Raw genomic sequence first — 19516 nt, forward strand, 5'->3', positions numbered from 1 at the left:
TGGCAGTTCAGGACAGGGCTGCCTGCACCATGGTCCCCTTTCTGGATTTGCTGTCCTGGGTGCAAGTGATTTCTTGTTGGTCACCAGTAATGAATTTGTTTTCATACTTGCATTGAGTGATAGAGATTAACACCCTTCTGCCCTCTAAGGAGAGAGAGAGTGAGTATTGTGGGAGTCAAGATGAGCCTGACTTTTCTGGTGTCCCTGTTCTTGCTGCCAAGTCCCGCTAGAGGCCCCTTATTGACTTCAGTGGATTTTGGATCAAGCCCTCAAATGTTAATGACTCATAAATCAATGCTTGCACCACCTGTTTGTCATGTTTCCGCCCACAATAGCTATATCAAGTGTTTTGTAAGCCAAGCTGGCATGGGCTGTTTGTCACATCTGGACTGTGTTGTGGGAGTGCAGAGCTGGCTGAGCCACAGTGTGGATATATATATTTTTTTTCTCCTGGCTGGAGAGAAGAGCTGCACTAACTCCCTGTGCATGGGGGAGAGTGGTTCTCCAGATGCGGTGCCTTGGGTTTGGATGTGTCCCAGGGACTTCTGTTTGTGGTGGGAGAGCTGGGCATGGGGCAGGCAGCAGAAAAACGGCCTCAGGGATCTCACACGTGTCAGGATGATGTTTCAGGGTGTATCCAGGGCTTCATCTGTTGAAGCATTGCAAGATCAGAGTTGCAGCTGCACCATTCATACGGCAACCTTTCAAAAGCTGTGCTGTGATTGCTACAAACGTACAGTCAGTGTCATCCACCCTGTGCCATGTCTGAGCGTGGCCTGTCGTGTTCAAGGCCAACAGACGCTGCAGGGAGGCAGCAGGCACCRATTTCTATGCGAGATGCTCGTAGTCGCGTAGTTGGGGGATGGACATAGGCAGGCAGCTGACTTGGACCCAGCTGAAGAGCGCAGGGAATATGAGCAGCTCTGCCCACATGGGCCATGGGAGTGAGGACACCAAGCCCGGCACYGTGGGGTGGGCTGTGCTGGCAGGAGCCCTGGCCCGTGGCCGTGCCCCTACTTTCTCTCTCTGCCACGCAGCCGAAGCCCGAGAACGCCATCACCATCGCAGTCTCATCGCGGGCGCTCTTCCGCATGGAGGAGGAGCAGAAGATCTACAACGAACAAGGAGTGGAGGCCTACGTGAAATACCAGCTGGACCACGAGAATGAGCCCTTCCTCCCCGGCGCTGCCTTCCCCTTCGTCAAGGTGAGCACTTGCCCACCAAGCCAGGCTGCCTGGTAACTCTGGGGCACAGGGAGGATTCGGGGCAGGCTCCGAGGATGCCTGGTAGCTGGTATCGGCATCACAGCCCTCACCTGTAACCTTTGGGGAGTGTGGGTATGGCCAAGCACCCGCATGGGGAAGGGATGGGAAATGAAACAGCATGTTGGAAACACGGTAACCACAGAAAAACCTTCTGGTAAGTGGTGTGCCTCTTCCAGGGCTGAGGAAATGCTGACTTTTCCAAATTGCCCAAGGACTGAAAAATTATCTCTTTGGGTCATATTTGAAGTTTCCATTTAGGGAATTCTTGATCTCCTTTTTTTTTTTTTTTTAATAGTCTTGCTACAGAGCCTGCTTCTAATTTTGACATGTTGAAATGAAACGTTTCAAATTTTACAAACATTTTCCAATTTCTGCCCAGCTCCACTGGATTTGGCATTCTTTCATCTGCCGGCCCTTGCTGAAGTGCTCTCTTGCCTATTCCCAATAAACAAATTGACTCAGTGGGGAGAGACTTGTTTCATTGTGGGTTGCTTGAAAAACATTTATATGCAGCTTCAAGCTAATTTAGCCTTATCTTCTAATGAAAACTTGAAACTTGTTGTGTTTGAAAACAGAGTGGCTGGAGGTTTATTTTTCCCCAAATCAGTCTGTCTTTTTTTTCCCAGCTAAAGCGGTTTGCTCATGTCAGCATGGCTCAGAGTGTAGCTGGGGTTGGGCCAAATCCCTGGTTTTGATGAACACAAATGTTTTGCTTGGTGAGAGCTGTGGGTGGGGGCTGGCATCCAGGGCTCAGTGACCCTCCCTCGCCCTTGGGTGCTACAGGCGCTGGAAGCTGTGAACATGAAGCTGCGCGAGCTCTACCCTGACAGTGAGGAGCTTTTTGACATCGTCCTCATGACCAACAACCATGCCCAGGTCGGGGTTCGCTTGATCAACAGCATCAACCACTATGGTAAGCTCAGAGCAAACCCATCTTTTGAGCAGGAGCTGCTGGCTTTTAGGCAGGGTGTTCTTGCTTGGCAGTAAGATAAGGAGATGTTCTCCTCCATCTCTTCCATCAAACCACCCACTGGTGGTTTCTCCAAATTTTCCTGGTCTTTGAGTGGAAGCTGGCTGGTGATGCTGATGAACAGGCTGTCTATGCCAGTACCAAAATTGGCCCCCATCCTACTTGCTGTTGGCTCTTGGGAGGCCACAAGGAAGCAGTGTCCAGGCCCTCTTGGGGGTGGTGAGACTGACTCCAGTGTCCCTCTGTCCTCAGGTCTGTTCATTGAGAGGTTCTGCATGACGGGAGGGAACAGCCCCATTTGTTACCTCAAGGCCTACCACACCAACCTCTACCTCTCCTCTGATGCTGAGAAAGTGAGTGGGGCCATTGAAGAGGGTGAGTCCAGGGTCTGGCTTTGGGTGGCAGAGGGGGGAGCCAGAGCCTGCAGGGGGTTGGTGCTAGAAGCCATAGCTTCTGTTTTGCTCTGCAGTTGAGGCCTGCCTTGCCTCACATCCCATCAAGGGTGGGGCATCCTTGATGTTCCACGGAGTCTCTAGTTTGCATGGAAATAAGGATTTCCTCAAGCTCCACAGCTCCTCCAAGGCAAAGATGCTGTTCTCCCTGCCCTTAACTTTTGTATGCAAAATGAGTTCTGTCATTTAGGAACTTGTCTGTGCTGTAAGAGGTTTTGGGGTGTCTGCATCCTTCAGGGCCATGCTGCAGGCACTATTTGTTGTGTGCATTTCATTGCTCTGTTTGCTTCCAAGCCATCGTGTTTTGCTCTGCTACTCCACAGACGACCCCTGAGGCTGGGCCCTTGGATAATTGCCACCTCTCGCCTTGCACTTTATCTCTGCAGGGATCGCTGCAGCCACCATCTTCAGCCCCAGTAAAGACCTGGAGGTGTCAGAGAACCAGCTGCGGGTAGCATTTGATGGTGACGCTGTTCTCTTCTCGGATGAATCAGAGCAGATCGTGAAGGCTCATGGCCTGGACATGTTCTTTGAACACGAAAAGGCTCATGAGAACAAGCCTCTGGCCCAGGTAGTGTTGAAGGGTCCTGGTATGGGGTAGTCAGAGAGCCTCTGGCAGAGAGACAGCCCAAGGGATGTTCTTGCCTCTGGGAACAAGCTGGGGCTCAGCACGTGGAAGGCTGGCAAGCCTGGCCCTATCAGATTTGGCCCCAGGGACGATTGCAGCTGGACCCTCATTCTTTTCTAGGGGGAGTAGAGTTTAGACAGCACTGGGTGGAGGAGAAGGCATAACGGTTTCTTGGGTGATGGTTTCCTCTTGCTTTGGCAGGGACCCCTGAAGGGCTTCCTGGAGGCCCTGGGGAAGCTGCAGAAGAAGTTTTATTCAAAGGGCTTGAGGATGGAGTGTCCTATTCGCACCTACCTGGTCACTGCCAGGAGTGCTGCCAGCTCAGGAGCCCGAGCTCTAAAGACTCTCCGCAGCTGGGGCCTGGAGACGGATGAAGCTTTGTTCCTGGCTGGGGCTCCCAAGGGGCCACTGCTGAAGAAGATCCGGCCGCACATCTTCTTTGATGACCAGATGTTCCACGTGGAGGGAGCCAAGGAGATGGGCACTATTGCTGCCCACGTTCCTTATGGCATCGCCCAGAAGCACAAGCGGACGGCACAAGAGAAGCAAACCCCRAACAGCAAGTAGTGGAGCTGGCTGGTCCCGTAGCCCTGGGCGCATGCCCGTGCGGGCTGGCGCACTGCACAGACTTCGCTCTGGGCACCATGCACTGAGTTAGGTCGTGGTCTGCAAGGCAGAGAGCATCTGCCCTGGTGAGCATGAGGTTATTCCTTAGCTGGAGCCTTGGCTGGGGCACAGTGGAGAAGGGAGTTAATGAAAGGCGGCTTTTTGCCTGTATTTTATTTTATTTTTATTTTTTTTTGCAATGTTGTGACCTTGTACTGCTGGACTGCTGGCCCAGTGCTCTTCCCTGCCCCATTCCTTGTGGGGCTGGAGGCTGTCCCTCATTGGGCAGCCCCATGAGCTGTTTCCCTGTTTGTACACGCTCTGCACATGCTTCAGGCAAAATCTCTGAAAATGGATCTCCCCTTTCTTGGATGGTTTGTGCCAGGCAGGCTTAACTTATTGGCATTTTTTTTTTAAATGAGAAATTTCCAATCCAAGTCCTTGATTTAAAAAAAAAAAAAAAAAAAAAAGTTCAGGCTGAACTATTGTTCAGCTGGAACTGTTGTGCAGCTGGAAAGTTGCATGCACTCAAAAACCTTCTTGCAGCTTTGAAACAAAACATTGTCTCCTTTAATTAAATTTAAACCATAACGCTGTTCCTTAGTGGGAACCCCACTGAAAGATTCACCCTCTGTTTTCCAACCAGAAAATCTTTCAGGTCTTTGCCCTTCCAAGATTTGACAGGGCAACAACTTTCCCTTCATGTGCTAAAATTTGGAAAAATAGAAACAAGCACTTGCTTTCCTGCTTGTTGCTTTGGGCCMATTTACTGTTGTCTCAGAGTTTTAAAGTTGAGTTTGACAATTACAAAAGTTAGCACTTAAATATCTCAGTAAGGCGTCCAAGCCCAGCCCTTGTATGTGCTTTCCAGGGCCTCAGACACATGCCTATGATTTGAATTAAGTTAAAAGCAGGCCCTAATATATTAAGGACAGCATTTGAAGTCTGTYGGGTTAATTTGTAGAGAATTTGAGCCTGGGGAGGGTTAATTAAAGGATTTATTTTTCTATAAGCTGGGTCCATAGATGCTGATAATCTTTTCTCCTCGATTTCTTAAAACCTCTGGTATTTCTGAAAATAGACACCTGTGCTAGTGACGCTGTGAGAAAGAACTAAATCCCTGATTTAAAAACAGGAAGAGAAATCAATTGGAGAGCTGTTCCAAAATCAGTGTGAAAGTCRCTCTGACGTTATTGCACAAGGCCTTGTCCTCAAGGACGCTCTCAGGATAACTTTTTTTTTCTTGAATTACTTATTTCTTGTGCTGTCTTCCTAGGCAGTACAAGTGACAGTTGAGCATGAAGGATGCCCAGTATTATCAGATAGTATTTTCAGTTGCTTCCAACTTTGCCAAATGCMGAGTGCATGGGCTGGAGTTTTCCTGGGGATGTGTCTGCCTCTCACTCAACTTTGCACGGAGATTTCAGCTAAAATAGCTCAGCCTTTTCTGAGAGGGAGGCTAGAGCTTAAGTTATGGCATTTTTGACAAATACCTAAGCAAGCTAATGGTATCTTCAGTGGCTCTGGAGACTGTTTTCTTATTGCACTAAATCTTGCCCTAGCAATGAAAACAAATTGCACTTTTCCCTTGAACTGTTTCACTCTGGCAGATTGTTATTTGTCACATTTGGGTGACAAACATGTCAGAGGAAGGCCTAAAATCCAAACAAAGAAAAGCCTTGCAAGAAATGAATATTGCCTTGATACATCTATTAATATTCAGTTCTAAAAAAAAGGTCTTTTCTTGTTAATGCAAACCCCAGATACTGAGATTCAAGCTGTCTCAGAGACCCTTTYGGCAGATCTGGGTGGGATAAGGGCCTGGTCTCCAAGTAAACAWTTCCAAGGTGTTTCCTGAAGATCGCATCTTGGAAGTCCTGTCAAGCTCGGCTCACAGAGGGGCTGCGCAGAGGCTTCCCTGCCTGCCTGGGGGATGATGTTGCAAGAGGAAGAGGATTGTCAGCAAGCCCTCAGGAAACCCTGGCTGTGCAGGCCTGGGAACGGCAGCGATGTCGGCAGGTGACAGTGTGCCGAATCAGGCTGGTGGCATGGGATGTGGGTCATGAGCACGGTCACTGGGATGTGTGGGGATGCTCGTGGCTGGGGAACGCGAGGAGTGTGTGAGCTGGTGCACCCATGTCTCTCTGAGGTGCTGTCACTGCAGTGCATCTGTGTGTAAATCGCTGTCTTTTCCCAAGAGTTTCAGATGAGGGATGTGGGAARGGCTGTGCTGTCCAGCAGGACATGCCCTGTCTCGGGGTGCTTTTAGCTCCAGGAAGATGGTGTATCATGGTGCCGGCTGTGATTTTGGGGCAGGAGCCTGGATCTCTGCAGCTTTTACTGCTGCCGTCCTAGGCCCCAATATGAGATGTGGGTGCAGAGGGCTGGTCCTGGGGACCCTGCTCGCCCTCTTGCTGCATGGCACAGGCAGCTGCTTTAACAGCTCTGCTCTACGTTTTCCTGCTGCCAGGGCAGCCTGGGGGCTCACTGGAAGATACGGGGCTCGGGAAACTGTCCCCRAGTGAAGTAAGGCTCCCTTTCCACCTCCTGGATCCTGGCTGCACAGGGAGGATCTGCCCCTCCTGCCATGGCTGCCCCTTTTGGTTTTATCCACACGGTTTCCTACATTTTTTTTTTTTTGGCCCCTCTTCTCCCTTCCTCTGTCACTATGACCGGCTGATGTGGATTTGCTGCTCGTGTACTTCCCCGGTGTGCCCGTACGGGACATCCGTTGCCCCTCAGGCYGGGGGAGCACCGCAGTTCTGCGGGAGCCCGGGGGCGTGCTGGCCTGGCACATCCCGTGTCTCGAGGGGCCCGTGCTGCTGCGCCTCTTGTGCTGCGCTGGCCGACAACTGGACTTTCCCACTGTTTGTTGTTGCTGTGGGTTTCACTTCATTGTCCCCTGATTTTTTTTTCCTTTTTTTTTCTTGTGAATGAACTGACTTGTTAATGAAACCCCTTTGGGTGTTTATCTGTAATAAACTGTGTTGGTCCCAGCGGGGTTCTCTCTGTCGCCATTCTTGCAAGGGACATTTTTGCTCCCTGGGGCAGCCAGCAAGAGAGCCTGCAGACCCTGCTTGGTCCTGCCAGGTTTTCTGATGAAGGGGTGGGGGCTGGTGACAAGAAAGGGCCTTTGGGGATTTAAGGGAAATTGGGAAACTTAACAAAAAGCAGCTACCTGGGAGCTAGAGGCCTCCAGGAAAGGTGATGTGCTGTGATACAGCAACCTTTCTCTCCTTCATGAACAGCCTTTTACTGAAACCTGGACTTGTGACAAAGTCCTGGATTAAAAATACAAACTGGCAGAAGAGTTTTGTCAACTTGATCCTCTCCCGGCCAATAGGTGAGAGGCAGCAAAAGCTGTTTAGAGGAGATTTATTGCTGCTGAAATACAGCATGTATCCAAATAGTGATGCTGCAGCTCTAGTGTTAGCTCCTCCCTATCAATAAGGAGAACAGATGGGTTAAGGGGAAGCAACAAATTCTCCATCAGTCACRAAATGTAGCCAAGGAATGTCCACAGGCCCCAGGGCAGCATCTCTGCCATGGGTGTTATTTTAAGGGATGGATGACCCTCACCAGAGAGCATTCTTGTGCAGCTTTATTTGCTTGGGCTGCCTTTCCTGCACCCACCCCCAATTCTACGTGTTCTTCCACCAGATGCCTGGAAGGACAAACTAAGCTCCCGTGCTGATAAGGCACTCACTGCACTGGTGCAAGTCCAGGAGGGCCCACCCAGCTCTGAGAGGTCAGGATGTCCATGCCTCAGCCCTGATGCTGGAGCCAAGAGGTCTCTCTGATGTTTTGGCAAAGGCCGGCCTGATCCCATGACTTGTTTCTGAGGACCAGCGTTGGCACCAGGGCCAAGGAGCAGATGGGTCATGGAGAGATGTGGGCCAATGTAATGCAGCAAGGGAAAGTGTGTGGGGGRGTGCTGCAGTCAGGCCTGTGATGTCTTGTTGATTTGCTGCAAGGCTGAATTTTTGTTCTGTTGCCTGTTTTCCAAGCTGCTTCTTTTAAAAACATCAGACATTGAAGGGCTTTGCAACACGTGTGCTTTAAAATAAGGGACATGGAGGAGGAGAAAGCGGAGGCAGAGCTGATAGAGAATTAGGCTGCCACTCAGCTATTGTCAGCGTAGATGTTCACAAGTTAATCATGGCCTTTGAATAGCAAGAATCACTTTTTTGTGAAGAAGACAGGATTTAACTTCAAGAACTTGTGGGGCCTGTTCCTGAGGGCATGACACCCCACCGAAGGGCTGTGCGGCACAGCATGAGTTATACTCACTTGGTCCTTGTTCACCTAGGGTAAGTCATGACACCTGTCTGCCTCAGTTTCCCTATCATTGTAACAGAGATCAGCACAATCTGCCACCCAGAGGTAGCATCAGATCTGGAAGGTGCCTCCAGGTATTTGCAGAATGAAAGCAGAAATCCAGGTGAGTTCTTTGGTGCAATAAAATCTTTTCTCTCTGTGGTGATGCCAGAGTGCCCCCGCAGCAGGTCCCCTGCGTGCCAGGGGCCATGCAAACACAGGGCAGTCCCAGCAAACTGGCAGTGCTGGTGGGGACCCCATCTCATTCCTTTAATGCACTGTGTCTGGTCTGCAGAAGAAGGGCCAGCAAATGAGAGCCGGAACCTGCAGCCATCCCAAGAGGATAACGTCTCAGGGCAGGGGACTTGGTGACAGGGTGACAGAAAACACCCGGGGCTGGAAGAATAGCTTAGAGGACCTGGTGGTGCGAGAACAAGCAAAGGGCACTTGCTATCAGCACTAGCCGGGCCGTGCCAGGATTTGGACAGCCTGACCACCTCATTCCTTTGACACCGCTATTAATAGCCGTGTTTGCTGACGCCTCTGTCACCGGAGCCGAAAAGCRTTCCTCCGTGCGAGCCCGGAGCGCTGCGGAGGCCACCAACGAAGCGGAGCACACGTGGAGCCGCCGGTCGCCTCGCTGCTGGAGGAGGCCAGCATCTCCCTCTGCCAAGGGAGACAGCCCCGCGCGCGATGCACCRGTCGGATCTTCGCCAGAAGAGCCGGCGGGGTGAGCAGCCTCGCTCCTTCCCCGCCGGCAGCAAGGCTTCCCGGCTCCGCCTGGGATCTGGCAGGTTTCACAGCTCCATGTTGACCTTAGCTGGCGGGGTAGCTCTGCGCATCGCCCACCCTGGTGGAAGAAGTAACCGTTTGGTCACCAGCGAGGGACGGAGGYGGAGGTTTTTCTCTCCCGTTCCTGCAGCGAGCGCTTCGTTAGCAGGGCTGCACTGAGGAGCTTYGCCGGCTGCATGATGCCAGTGAGGGCTGCGAATGTTAATCCTGCCAAGGGGACGTGGAAGGAGTCCGGTCATCCTGCAGCTACAGCTGGATAAAACCGCACCGCCGTGTTTATGGGAATTTGGTGCCACGGGTCCCCTCCAGCTGGAGGGTTTTGAGAGGCGATGGGTGTTTGAGAGCAGGTTTTCACCCGCGCGGCGGTGGGAGCGCGTGTCCCGCCGCAGGACCCGGCACGCGCTCTGGGCGCGTCCCTGTCACCGCGTCCGTCGGCGGGMGTGCCGGGGCCGGCAGCGAGCTCGCGGCAGCGGTTTCCTCATGGAGATAAAGCGATCCTGGCCGGGGACGCGCGAGTCGGCGGGTTCAACGCCGTCCCCCCCACCCCCGCCTTCCCCAAAACAGGGCCCGATGCCAACCCAAACAAACCGGCCCGCCGAGGTACGAAGCTTGGCTGCTGCGAGACAGGCTGATAACGTCCGCGCCACAGCCTTTATCAGGGGAATCGCTGTGGCGGGAAGATAAACTAGGGAAAACTTGAGCCGGCGGCTCAGGAGCTCGCTCTGAACGGCCCCCGCCCGCGGTTCACGCGCGGCGGTGGGGGAGTCGCGCGCGTCCCACGCCGGCCCCGGCCTCTGCCGTGGTGCCGGGCGGGTGCCACAAGAGGGCGCGGAGGGCCGGCAGCGCGGCAGGGCGGCGTGGCGGCCGCCCGGCGTCTCCCTCCCTCCCTCCCCGCCGGCCCACACGCTCCCAGGGGCGCGCGGCTGCCCTTCGCCGAGCCGCCGCGTCGCCGAGCCGCGTCGCTCCCACGGCGGCTCCCGCGGGGGAGGGGAGGGGGGTCGGGGAGCGCGCGGGGACGCTGCGGGCCTCTCGGCGCCGGCCTGGGTGGCCATGTTAGCAGCCTGCCTGCGGGCGCGGGCGGCACGTCCACGATAGGAAAGGCGGAAGTTTGAATCGCGCCGAGCTGGGGACGGAGGGTTTTTCCTCTGACCCGGCTCTGGCACAGGGCACCGTGGCCTCAGGTGTGGCGCTGAGGCAGGGCCGCCATGTTGGGATTCGAGGCAGGACAGCCATCTCGGGGCCGCCATGTTGGGCGCTGTGGTGGGGCGGCCATCTTGGGGCGGCCATCTCAGGGCCCCCATGTGGGGCACTGTGGTGGGGCCACCATCTCAGGGCCGCCATGTTGGGCTCTGTGGTGGGGCGGCCATCTTGGGGCGGCCATCTCAGGGCTGCCATGTGGGGCACTGTGGTGGGGCCACCATCTCAGGGCCGCCATGTTGGGTGCTGTGGTGGGGCGGCCATCTTGGGGCAGCCATCTTGGGGCCGCCATGTTGGGCGCTGAGGTGGGGTGGCCATCTCAGGGCCACCATGTTGGGCACTGTGTTGGGGCGGCCATCTTGGGGCAGCCATCTCAGGGCTGCCATGTGGGGCACTGTGGTGGGGCCACCATCTCAGGGCCGCCATGTTGGGCGCTGAGGTGGTGTGACCATCTTGGTGAGCGGGAGGGCTGCCTCGGCAGGCCAGCAGCGCTGGGGCTGGCAGGGGGACACCCTGCATGGCATGGCTTGCGGGGGGCCCTTCTTGCCCGCTGTGTAAATAGCCCCCTGCTCCTTTGGCGGCTGGGCAGCCTCCTCCAGGTGCGGCTGGGAATCATTAGGAGCGCTGCGAGCTGGGCTGAGTGTGGGAACTGGAAGAGAAAGCTGGAGAGAGGCCTTCTTTCATCTCCCCACTCCCTCCTCCCCCCCGCGTCTGCCAAGCCTGGCTTCCTTTTGAATCCTTTAGCTTGTGCCAAGCGAGGGGAGGGGGGAATAAAGAAAAAGGAGGAGGGGAAAAGAAAAATGCAGGAATGTGTCCAGGGATCTGGCTTCATTCAGGCTGCTGGGCCCTGACTACCCCGGCTCCCACCTCGGGGAGGGAGGGAGGCCATCACTCCCCGCACGGCAGAGGCTGGGGGAAAACAAACAGGGAAGTGGCAGCTGTTAGCACAGTGACTGGTGTGGGCCCGGGGCGCCGGTGGGGCTCTCTTCCCGTTCCCACGGGAGGAGCAAAAGCCCTCGGTGTCTGGGTGAAGCTGGGGCTCTGCTGCATCCCTGCCCAGCCAGATGCCCTTGCCCATCAGCATGGAGGCGATGGGGCTGCTTGCGGGGCTGGGAGGGCATGAGGGGTGGGGAGCAGGAGAGGCTTTTTCACTTCGGGAGGATCAGTTTTTGACTGACTGCCGACTTTATGCCCGGCGAATTAATAATTTCCTCTCGCAGCAACAATGTCAGCCTGTGCGTGTCAGCATCTCCCACTGCCCTTCCCCACTGCGTCCGCCCCCAGTGCGCACAAAGGGTCCACGCCGCCCACAGCGGGCTTCCTCCGTGCCTCCTCCTCCTCCTCAGCTGGGCTTCCAGCTGTGCATAACTGTCAAACTCAGCCCAGCTGTGACGGCTGCTGCCTTGGGAGTGTCCCAGCGGGGAGAGCTGGACTCGGCAGGCGAACTAATGATGCGAGTGCAGGAGGTGGCAGGGAAGCGCGCTGGGTGGCGGAGWGGGAATGTGCAGCTCCAGGAAGGAGTGCTCGGGTTTGCAGCCTGTTTGGCAGAGAGCTTGGCAGAATATGAAAGCAAGTATGCAAGCGAGTGCGCGAGCGCTTGCCTCCGTTCCAGCCTGGAGACTCAGGGCAGCCTGAGCACAAGCTGACCACTCCGGATGGGAGCACAGGCTGCCCCTGCTGCTGCGAGTAGAAGAACGGTTTTTGCCTCAGTCCCCTAGCAGTAAATCTCCAGGTGGGTATTGCACACCAGGCCCTTAGCACCCAGCAAAGAATGTGTATAACAACCATTGAAAGTACAAGCATGGCTGTGCACGCTTGCAGTGTGTGTTTGCTGCCCCTTGCAGCACTAGCCCGCTCACGCACATGCTTCCCAGTGTGCCGTGCCTGTGCATCCATGCATGGCCTCCACAGACTTGCTCCTATTGCCCTGCAGCCCATTCCCACGCTGCCTGGCCTCCGTGGCTGCCTGGAAACTCGCGCTGATGCCTGTGCCCGCCGGGGTGCAGATATCGCTCCCTCTCTCCCGTGCAGGCACACAATATGGCATGCAGTATCAGGAGATCTTCTGGGAATGCAGTCCATTCCTCTGACAGCATTGTGTTTTGTTCCTTATTTATATCCCCGGGGTGGTGCCACAGGTGGGCAATTGTTCCAGCTGACAGCCTGAAAGGCAAAGAAACAAGATTTAACTTCCTGCTATTCAATTAGAGAAAGTGAGCATTCATCACCAGCTGCTGGCTGCTGGCAGGAACCGACCCACCCGCCGCGGCGTGCTCGGGAAACGTGCTTCGTGGCCGGAAAGCAGCCTGCTGCCACGGGCACGGAACGCTGCCACGCCGCCCGCCTGCCGGCGCTGCTCCGAAGGGACTCCCTGGGTAAGGCTGGATATTGTCTCGTGCCAGAGCGGATGCTCGTCTCCCATGTTTGTTTTTCGGAAAGGAAATTATCAGTTGAAAGCAGCCCATGATGGCTTGAAAGTGCCAGCGTGGTACAGAAGGAGAGCCATAAGCCTGCTGGTGCCCGGGTGAACCACGGTGTGGTGGCTTCCCACCGGGTCTGCTGGATCGCTTTGGGTCAGAGATGAAACAGGTTGAGCCTCTGCCCTGAGCTCAGCGTGATCCTTGACCCCAAGGCCTCTATGGTGGAGGGAAGGCATCTGTGCAAATTCTCTTGGTGGCCACTGCTGTGTCCCTGGGTGCTGGCAGAGCTCTCCCTGCCAGCCTTGATTCCCCACCAAGTCTGTGCTTTGATGGGCCATGCCCCGCTGGAGATCCCTGCGGTGATGGGCTGGGTTTCATCAGCAGGATAAAAACATAGAATCATAGAATCAGTAAGGTTGGCAGGGACCTCTGGAGATCATCTAGTCCAACCTCCCTGCTCAGCAGGATCACCTAGAGCATGTTAGACAGGGTTGCATCTGGGCGGGTTTTTAGTATCTCCAGAGAAGGAGACTCCACAACCTCTCTGGGCAACCTGGTCCAGTGCTCCGTCACTCTCACAGTGAAGAAATTCCCCCTCACGTTCAGGTGGAACTTCCTGTGCTTCAATTTCTGCCCATTGCCTCTTGTCCTGTTACATTCATGGACCCTGGCTGCCCACCCAGCCTCTGGGTGCTTGAAGCTTATCTTGGCTGGGCCAACAGATGCGCATGTGTGAGGAGCAGGGCCTGAGATGATCCCTTTCTCTATCAGATAAGGACCTGAGGCCTCTCTGTCCTTATTTCCCCCCATGCTCATACATGCTCCCTCCCAGTGTTTTCCAGGCTGGCAAGGGAGGAGAGAGCACACACTCTTGCCAACTCTGTCTGATAGCAAAACCTGTCTGCACCTTCCTGACCTGAGCCATCCGCAAGGCATCTGCCCTGTGCCCTCTGCACRCTGGTGGCAGCCTTGGCAGCTCCCGGTGGCAATGAGGAGCCCAGGCTTTCCAGGGTTCCCTGGAACTTTCAGGTTCTGGGTGCCTAAAGCCATGCCTGCTCTCCATCCTTTTCCATCATAAGGCCAATCCAGTTGGAGCAAAGGATCCTGCTGCCTCCTTTCTCCTGTTCCCTTCTCAGAACCATCTGTTCTTAGTGCAGGGACAAACTCACAGCCCTATGCTGGTGGTGTTTATGTTAAAGATCCTTCCATGCACCTCTTAGCTGGCTCTCTATTTTTAATCCCTCTGTCTCTGCAGGGACTCAGGGTATCTTCCAAGCTGGTTGTGCTCATCAGTGATACAGCTGGAATCTGGTTTGTGCTGCTGCACCAAGCCGCACGCACATGTATGTGTTCACATGCCTACACGCTCGCTGGCTGCTGGGCCAGACTGCGCAGCGCTGTCATCTCCCTCTGCGAGACAGCAGGCACCCTGTCGAGCAGGATGGAGCTGAGCGCGGCACCTTGCACGAACATGGCTTATTCTCCCAGAAGAAGGTAACATGCTACAGCCAAGGTGATCAACGGCAATTAGCCCTTTTGGGAACTGCTTTGAAATGCTGTGGAGGCTTTTCTGTACGTGCTGATTGCTCCTCTTCCGGTCCCTTGGAAGTGATGCGAGTTGGACACGCCAAACCCCTGGTCATGTCTGGTCCCTTGGAAGTGATGCGAGTTGGACATGCCAAACCCCTGGTCATGTCTGGGCAAAAATCGGTGCCTCCTGTCATTTTCATGAGGCTGAGAGGGCTTGGAGGGGGTGTCTGCAAATGTCAAAGGCACTTATGTACCCATGCAGTGATTGCACATGCTGTCATTACCTCTGCAATGCCATCTGGCCAGCAGTGATGCAACGAGAACCAGGGCTGTGCATAGAACATTTTACAACAGAAAGCAATTAACAGAATAAAGCGCTTTTTAAAATCCAGTAATTAAAAACAGTCCCTCCTCCTTGTTTTCCTTTTAAGCTGAAAGTTGCTGTTTACTCATTTGCTTTACAAAGTGTGCCTTGTTGTGGCTTCAGAAGAAATGAAAGTTTGAAGTGGTTAGAGAAGAAAGGCTTTGGGGCTGGTGTGTTCCAGGCAGGGCGGAGGGGCAGGGGCTCTCCAGCCCGACTTGTTTGTATTTGTTCTTGTCTACTCACAAGATCGCTAAACACACATTTAACAAGTGGTGAAACTGTCTACCAGGCTGATCTCTCCCAGGGTTCATGAGAAGAGGCCTGGCACATTAGCATTGCTGTGGGAAGGGGAGGGGGAGCCCAGGCCGTTTGAAGGGTTGGTGTTTTGGGGCTGAGCGAGGGAAGGGCTCCTTGCGCAGGCCAAGTCGCAAACAAAGCCATTGTGTTYCCCTGAGTCCCTGGGGACCGGCCCTGGGGCAAGGCCAAGGCCTTGGCTGCACCAGGGGGATGGGTTTTCCCAGCCTGGCTCCCGTTGCTGCTGTAGCACGGGTGCAACCTCAACGCCATCTGCCTCCTTCCAGCTCCTCCAGCCCAGCATCCAGAGAGATGGGACGCCCCAGCATTCACACAGACCACATTGCCCTCTCCAGGACCCCAGTGTGAGAGTGGACCAGCCCTGTGTGCACTGACAGTAAGTTTCTGGGCCCGTCTCTTTAGCCACTGGGGAACCCGGACCTCAGTTTGGGCTTCTGCCTGAGCTCATAGCCCTTGCTGTCGCCAGGGTTGGTGCAATATTAATTCTCACTCATTGCTGCTTCWCTGCAGGCCTCCACGTGAGTTTGCATCGTCATCTACGTCATGAGTGTGGAAACTGAGGCACGTCACGAGCAGCTAGGAATAAAGCTCTRCCTAGTCCAAATCCCCTGCGGAGACAGCAGCGCCTCTGCGGTGCTGTGGGGTCACAGGCCCGGCAGGTGCAGCCTCGCGGCGCCCCAGCCCACGGCATCGGTGCGGCTCCCCAGGCCGGGCTGCATTCCTGGCCGTGGCAGCAGGGCTGGGTGCAGACCAGCCGCGGGGCAATAGGTGGGAGGACACAGGCAGCCGTGTCCCAATACAGGATTTGCCTTGTCCCTGTCTGGGGAAGGGTGAAGCCATGGGTTTGTGGGAAAATGTTGTTTTTCCCTCCCCTGGACTGCYCCTAGCTGTTGGCTGGGCTGGCTCTGAATTGCGTGGGCCAGGGAAGTGGGGGGAGTTAGCAATTGTAGTGCCTCTGGCTTGGATCGGAGCCAYGGCAAACAATCCTCGCTGCTGGCAGCCCTCCAGATCTGACAAAACACAGAGGTGATACCGTATTCGTACCTACATGCTTTCATCCCAAATCACCTCCTGAAAGCCCTGCATGTTTCTGCTGTCTGTGATGAATCCCTCTGCTTAGCCGCAGAACAAGACAGCCTGTCCGCAGCGCTGCAGCCAGGAATCCTGTCCAGCATCCCTGCGAGGCCTCTGCTTTCGAAATTACAGCTGTGGATCTGGCAGCCAGTGGTGAGACCTGAGGTTAGGAGGTGATGTTGACTGAAGACGTGTGGACAGGGCATTCCAGGCATGCACGAGGTTAAATCAGAGGTGTCAGTTCACCAGGAGGTAACAGATACGTCTGTCCTGCTYGCTACCTCCTGCTTTCCAGAAGTTGCCCTCCCTCCCACATTCCAGCTGCTGCAGCTTTTCACAGCTGGCCGCTCTCCGGGGACATTTCCCAGAGCCGAGCTGGAGGGAGGGGAGCAAGAAGCGAGGCCATGGTCCCAGCTCAGGGGGTGGGTGGCTGGGCTGACCGCCATTCTGGGTGGAGTCGTCTTGCGCTCCAGCCCTTTACCCCCTGAGAGGGCTGGCACAGGCGAACCTGGGCAATCCCAGGTCCCTGGCAGGGATCCACCCTCCACCCTGGCCTGGAGAGTTTTTCCTGCTGCAGAGAAGGGACATCAGTTTTTGCAAGTTCACTTACTCCTTGGCCTCCAAAGCAGGGTAGCCAATTAGCGCTGGGTGAGATGGATTGCTTGGCCTCGTGACACCCGTGCTCTGGAAACGGCTCCCACCATGTAGGAGCGCAGCCAGCACCACAGCTCCTGGCTCCTGCACTGCAGCACCCTCCCCTGAGCTTTCTCTCCCGGTCAGGCTGTGTGAGCTGAGTCCTGCTCTTGCAAACTAAAAGTAGGTGCTCAGGGGCTAGCCGCTGAGCAGCTGGCTTTCCAGCTGCAGCGGGAGAGCTGCAGTGGTCCCCTGCAGCCCAAACCACCTCCCTGACAGCAGATCTGCATGGGAGCGCGTGGTGCCTGTGGAAGGGAGGCGTCCCGTGTGCGGCCCTGGGGACGCAGGGGAGGGAGGCACTCCAGCAACATTTGCTGAGGACACATAGATGCTTGCTGAGTTTGTCCAGGAGAGAAAATAGCCCTGACTGCTGAGCCAGGGTTGACAGTTCGGGACTAGGAGAGAAGTTTCCTCTAATAAATTCCCTTGCTTGACCGGGGAAAACCCTGCAGTACTCTGGGGAAGATCAGAGGGCAGAGGCTGGTGACCCACCATACATGGGTCCGTGCTTTGCTTCAGGCTGCACGAAAGCTTACCATGGCATAGCTTGCCCTGCGTGCCTGGAGGAGGAAAGCAGGCAGGAGGAACCCGGTTTCTGTGCTCTCCCTGCGGTGCTGCTTGCAGCCCGTCTCCCCTTCCCCTGCACCCTTCCCTGTCCGCGGCAGGGCAGAGCTGCCCGCTCCCCTCGTGAAACGAGCAGGTGATGCTTGCCGGCACTGGCTGCCCCATCCCACAGCTAATTGCTTTTSATCCTCCCCTGTCATCTCTACTGACCTGAGCGCTAAGCGGGCTCAGCCCCAGCTCTGCTTGGGCTGCTCCGCGGTGCAGCTAATCCTGGCGGGTTCAGATGGCTCTCGCAATCCCCCAGGGCTCGCTGGGGGCGATTAGAAATGACTCTCCGGGAGCACAGGCTGGAAAATGGATCCGATTACAGGAGAAGTGGGTTTCAGGGCCCCCACTCTGTTCATAATGAAGTGTAATCCTAGAAAAACATGTTGCCAATTACACTTCAATTGAACCCAGATAATGATGCTTAGACAAGGTCCAGAAAAGCCTGAGTCTGGACAGTGAATTCCTTTCTAATGGAGAAGAAAATTGTTCCTCTGTGGCAGGTCTGGGCTCCGTTTGGTTCAGGCTCGGTGTGATACGAGCAAGAGCCTGAAATAACCAATCTCTGGATCCCATTTAAATGATTTTATCAGTGGAAAAAGTATTAATCTCTCAAAAACACATATTTATGGGAGGTTTGGTCTGGATATAAAATATATATATTTATATATATATATTTAACTGAAATCATTTTGGAAAGGAAGGAGGAGAGGAGAGTCAAAATTGCCAAAATAATACATTTCTGATTTTTCTGTTTCAAAGTGGCTTTTAATTCTGAAATGTAAGCTAATAACAGCTTGGTTTAGTGGCTWGCTTTAATGGTGAAATTAAGGAAAAACATAAAAATTGTGGAAACAAATGCTACAAGCTAAAGCAAAAAAAAATTTTTTCTCCATTTTTGGTTTATGAACACTTTGGAGATGTCAGTTTTTCACTCCAGTGCAGAGCGGTCAGTTTGCTTCTTCGCTGTTTTAATTCGCAAGGGAGGATGATGTGGCTCAGTCTCAAAAACTGGTCGCGGGAGCCGGGCCCGGCTCTGCCCGTCCGCGTGTGACGTGGGCCCAGGGCAGCGCGGGGGCGAGGGGCAGGCGCTGGCTGGCACCGGGCTCTCGCGGGAGCTGCTGGCGAGCAGCGCGGGGATTGCAGCCGCCCGGGCTGGCGGGTGCGGGCGCAGATGGCGGAGGCAGATAGGGAGCACCCGAGCGTGCGGCTGGGTGCCGCCTCGCGCGGGAGACCCACGCCGGGCTGGCGGGCCGGCTCGGCTGGCCTGAGCAGCGCCGCGCTGTTACCGCAGCGCCGGGCTTTGCAAAAGGCTTTGGGAAACCCACGTGCTGCCAGATCTCACTGCTGATCTTTTCTTTTTTCTTCTTCAAAATAAAAGGCATTATTTTTGTGCTGCGAACCTCTGCTTCTGCTCTTTCCCTCCGCCCCTCTCTCTCCCACACGCACACGGTTTTGCTGCCTTGGGGGATTTCAGCTGTGCGGGGCTCTAAAAATCAGCCTCCTACCTCCTCCCGCAGGCTCGAGGCGAGCGGGATGCTCCCCCGGTGCTGGGCTGTGGGTCAAAGTTTTCCAGCACTGYGGAACGACAGGCAGAAAACAGCAATTCATCCCAGGGTCATAAACCTAAAGTTGGGCTTTGGTCGGTTTGTTTTACAGGGTAGGTCCCAAACGCCCTGGCAGTGCCCGCACGAGGCCCTTGAAGACGCTCCAAGGCCGCCTCCAGGCAGGAGGGTGGCAGCGGGGGCGGCCGAGGGGCCGGCGCCCCGCGGCAGGGCCTCGCCGGGCGCCGCGGGCCCCGGGGTGCCGAGCCCGGTGCCACCCTGCCCTCGCCGCCCTGGGCCGTGGCTGTGGCCGCCGGTTAGTCCCGGGCGAGGGCCCTTCGAGCGGCGCCCTCAAAGCGCCCCGCGCTCCCGGGGAGCTGGTTTCCATCCGAATCACGAGCCTCGGAAAGCGGCGGAGGCGCGCAGCGCCGGGCGGACATGTGTGTGCGTGTGGGGCTGGATGTTGATTTTTCCCTGAAACAACTCAGGGCTTTATCAGTCCCATCTCTTTCCCACGGTTTTCTGTTGCCAGTGAGGTCACTGGTCCCTTTAAACTGGGGCCGGGGCCAAGCGGCGGCGGCGGGCGGGGGGCAGGGACGGTTCACACAGACTGTTCCTTTTACAGGAAGACTCGGGGATTTGGAGCGGCGCGGAGGCGGGGGGGCGCCGGGCAGCCGGGGGCGCCGGCGCGGCCCGGCCCTCCCGGGAGATGGCTCATTAACCCACGCGGCGGGGAGGCG

The 19516-nt window shown here is 55.5% G+C and overlaps 1 protein-coding gene and 1 long non-coding RNA gene across 2 annotated transcripts; both read left to right on the forward strand.

Annotated features, from left to right (window-relative positions):
- The first annotated feature begins 936 nt into the window (after positions 1-936).
- Positions 937-6917, forward strand: NT5C1A (5'-nucleotidase, cytosolic IA). Its single transcript, XM_085305086.1, has 5 exons — positions 937-1205; positions 2049-2178; positions 2488-2610; positions 3074-3258; positions 3517-6917. Exons 1-5 carry the CDS (start codon positions 939-941, stop codon positions 3880-3882), a joined length of 1071 nt encoding a protein of 356 aa, XP_085161212.1. The 5' UTR covers positions 937-938; the 3' UTR covers positions 3883-6917.
- A 4455-nt stretch (positions 6918-11372) lies between these two features.
- Positions 11373-14290, forward strand: LOC146595840 (uncharacterized). The gene is made up of 3 exons (XR_014895850.1): positions 11373-11959; positions 12366-12602; positions 13903-14290. It is a non-coding gene; the product is annotated as an uncharacterized LOC146595840 (long non-coding RNA).
- The last annotated feature ends 5226 nt before the right edge of the window (positions 14291-19516 follow it).

The sequence above is a fragment of the Rhea americana genome, unplaced genomic scaffold (assembly GCF_003343005.1).
Source record: "Rhea americana isolate MKP2758 unplaced genomic scaffold, rheAme1 scaffold_215, whole genome shotgun sequence".
Classification (NCBI taxonomy): Eukaryota; Metazoa; Chordata; class Aves; order Rheiformes; family Rheidae; genus Rhea; species Rhea americana.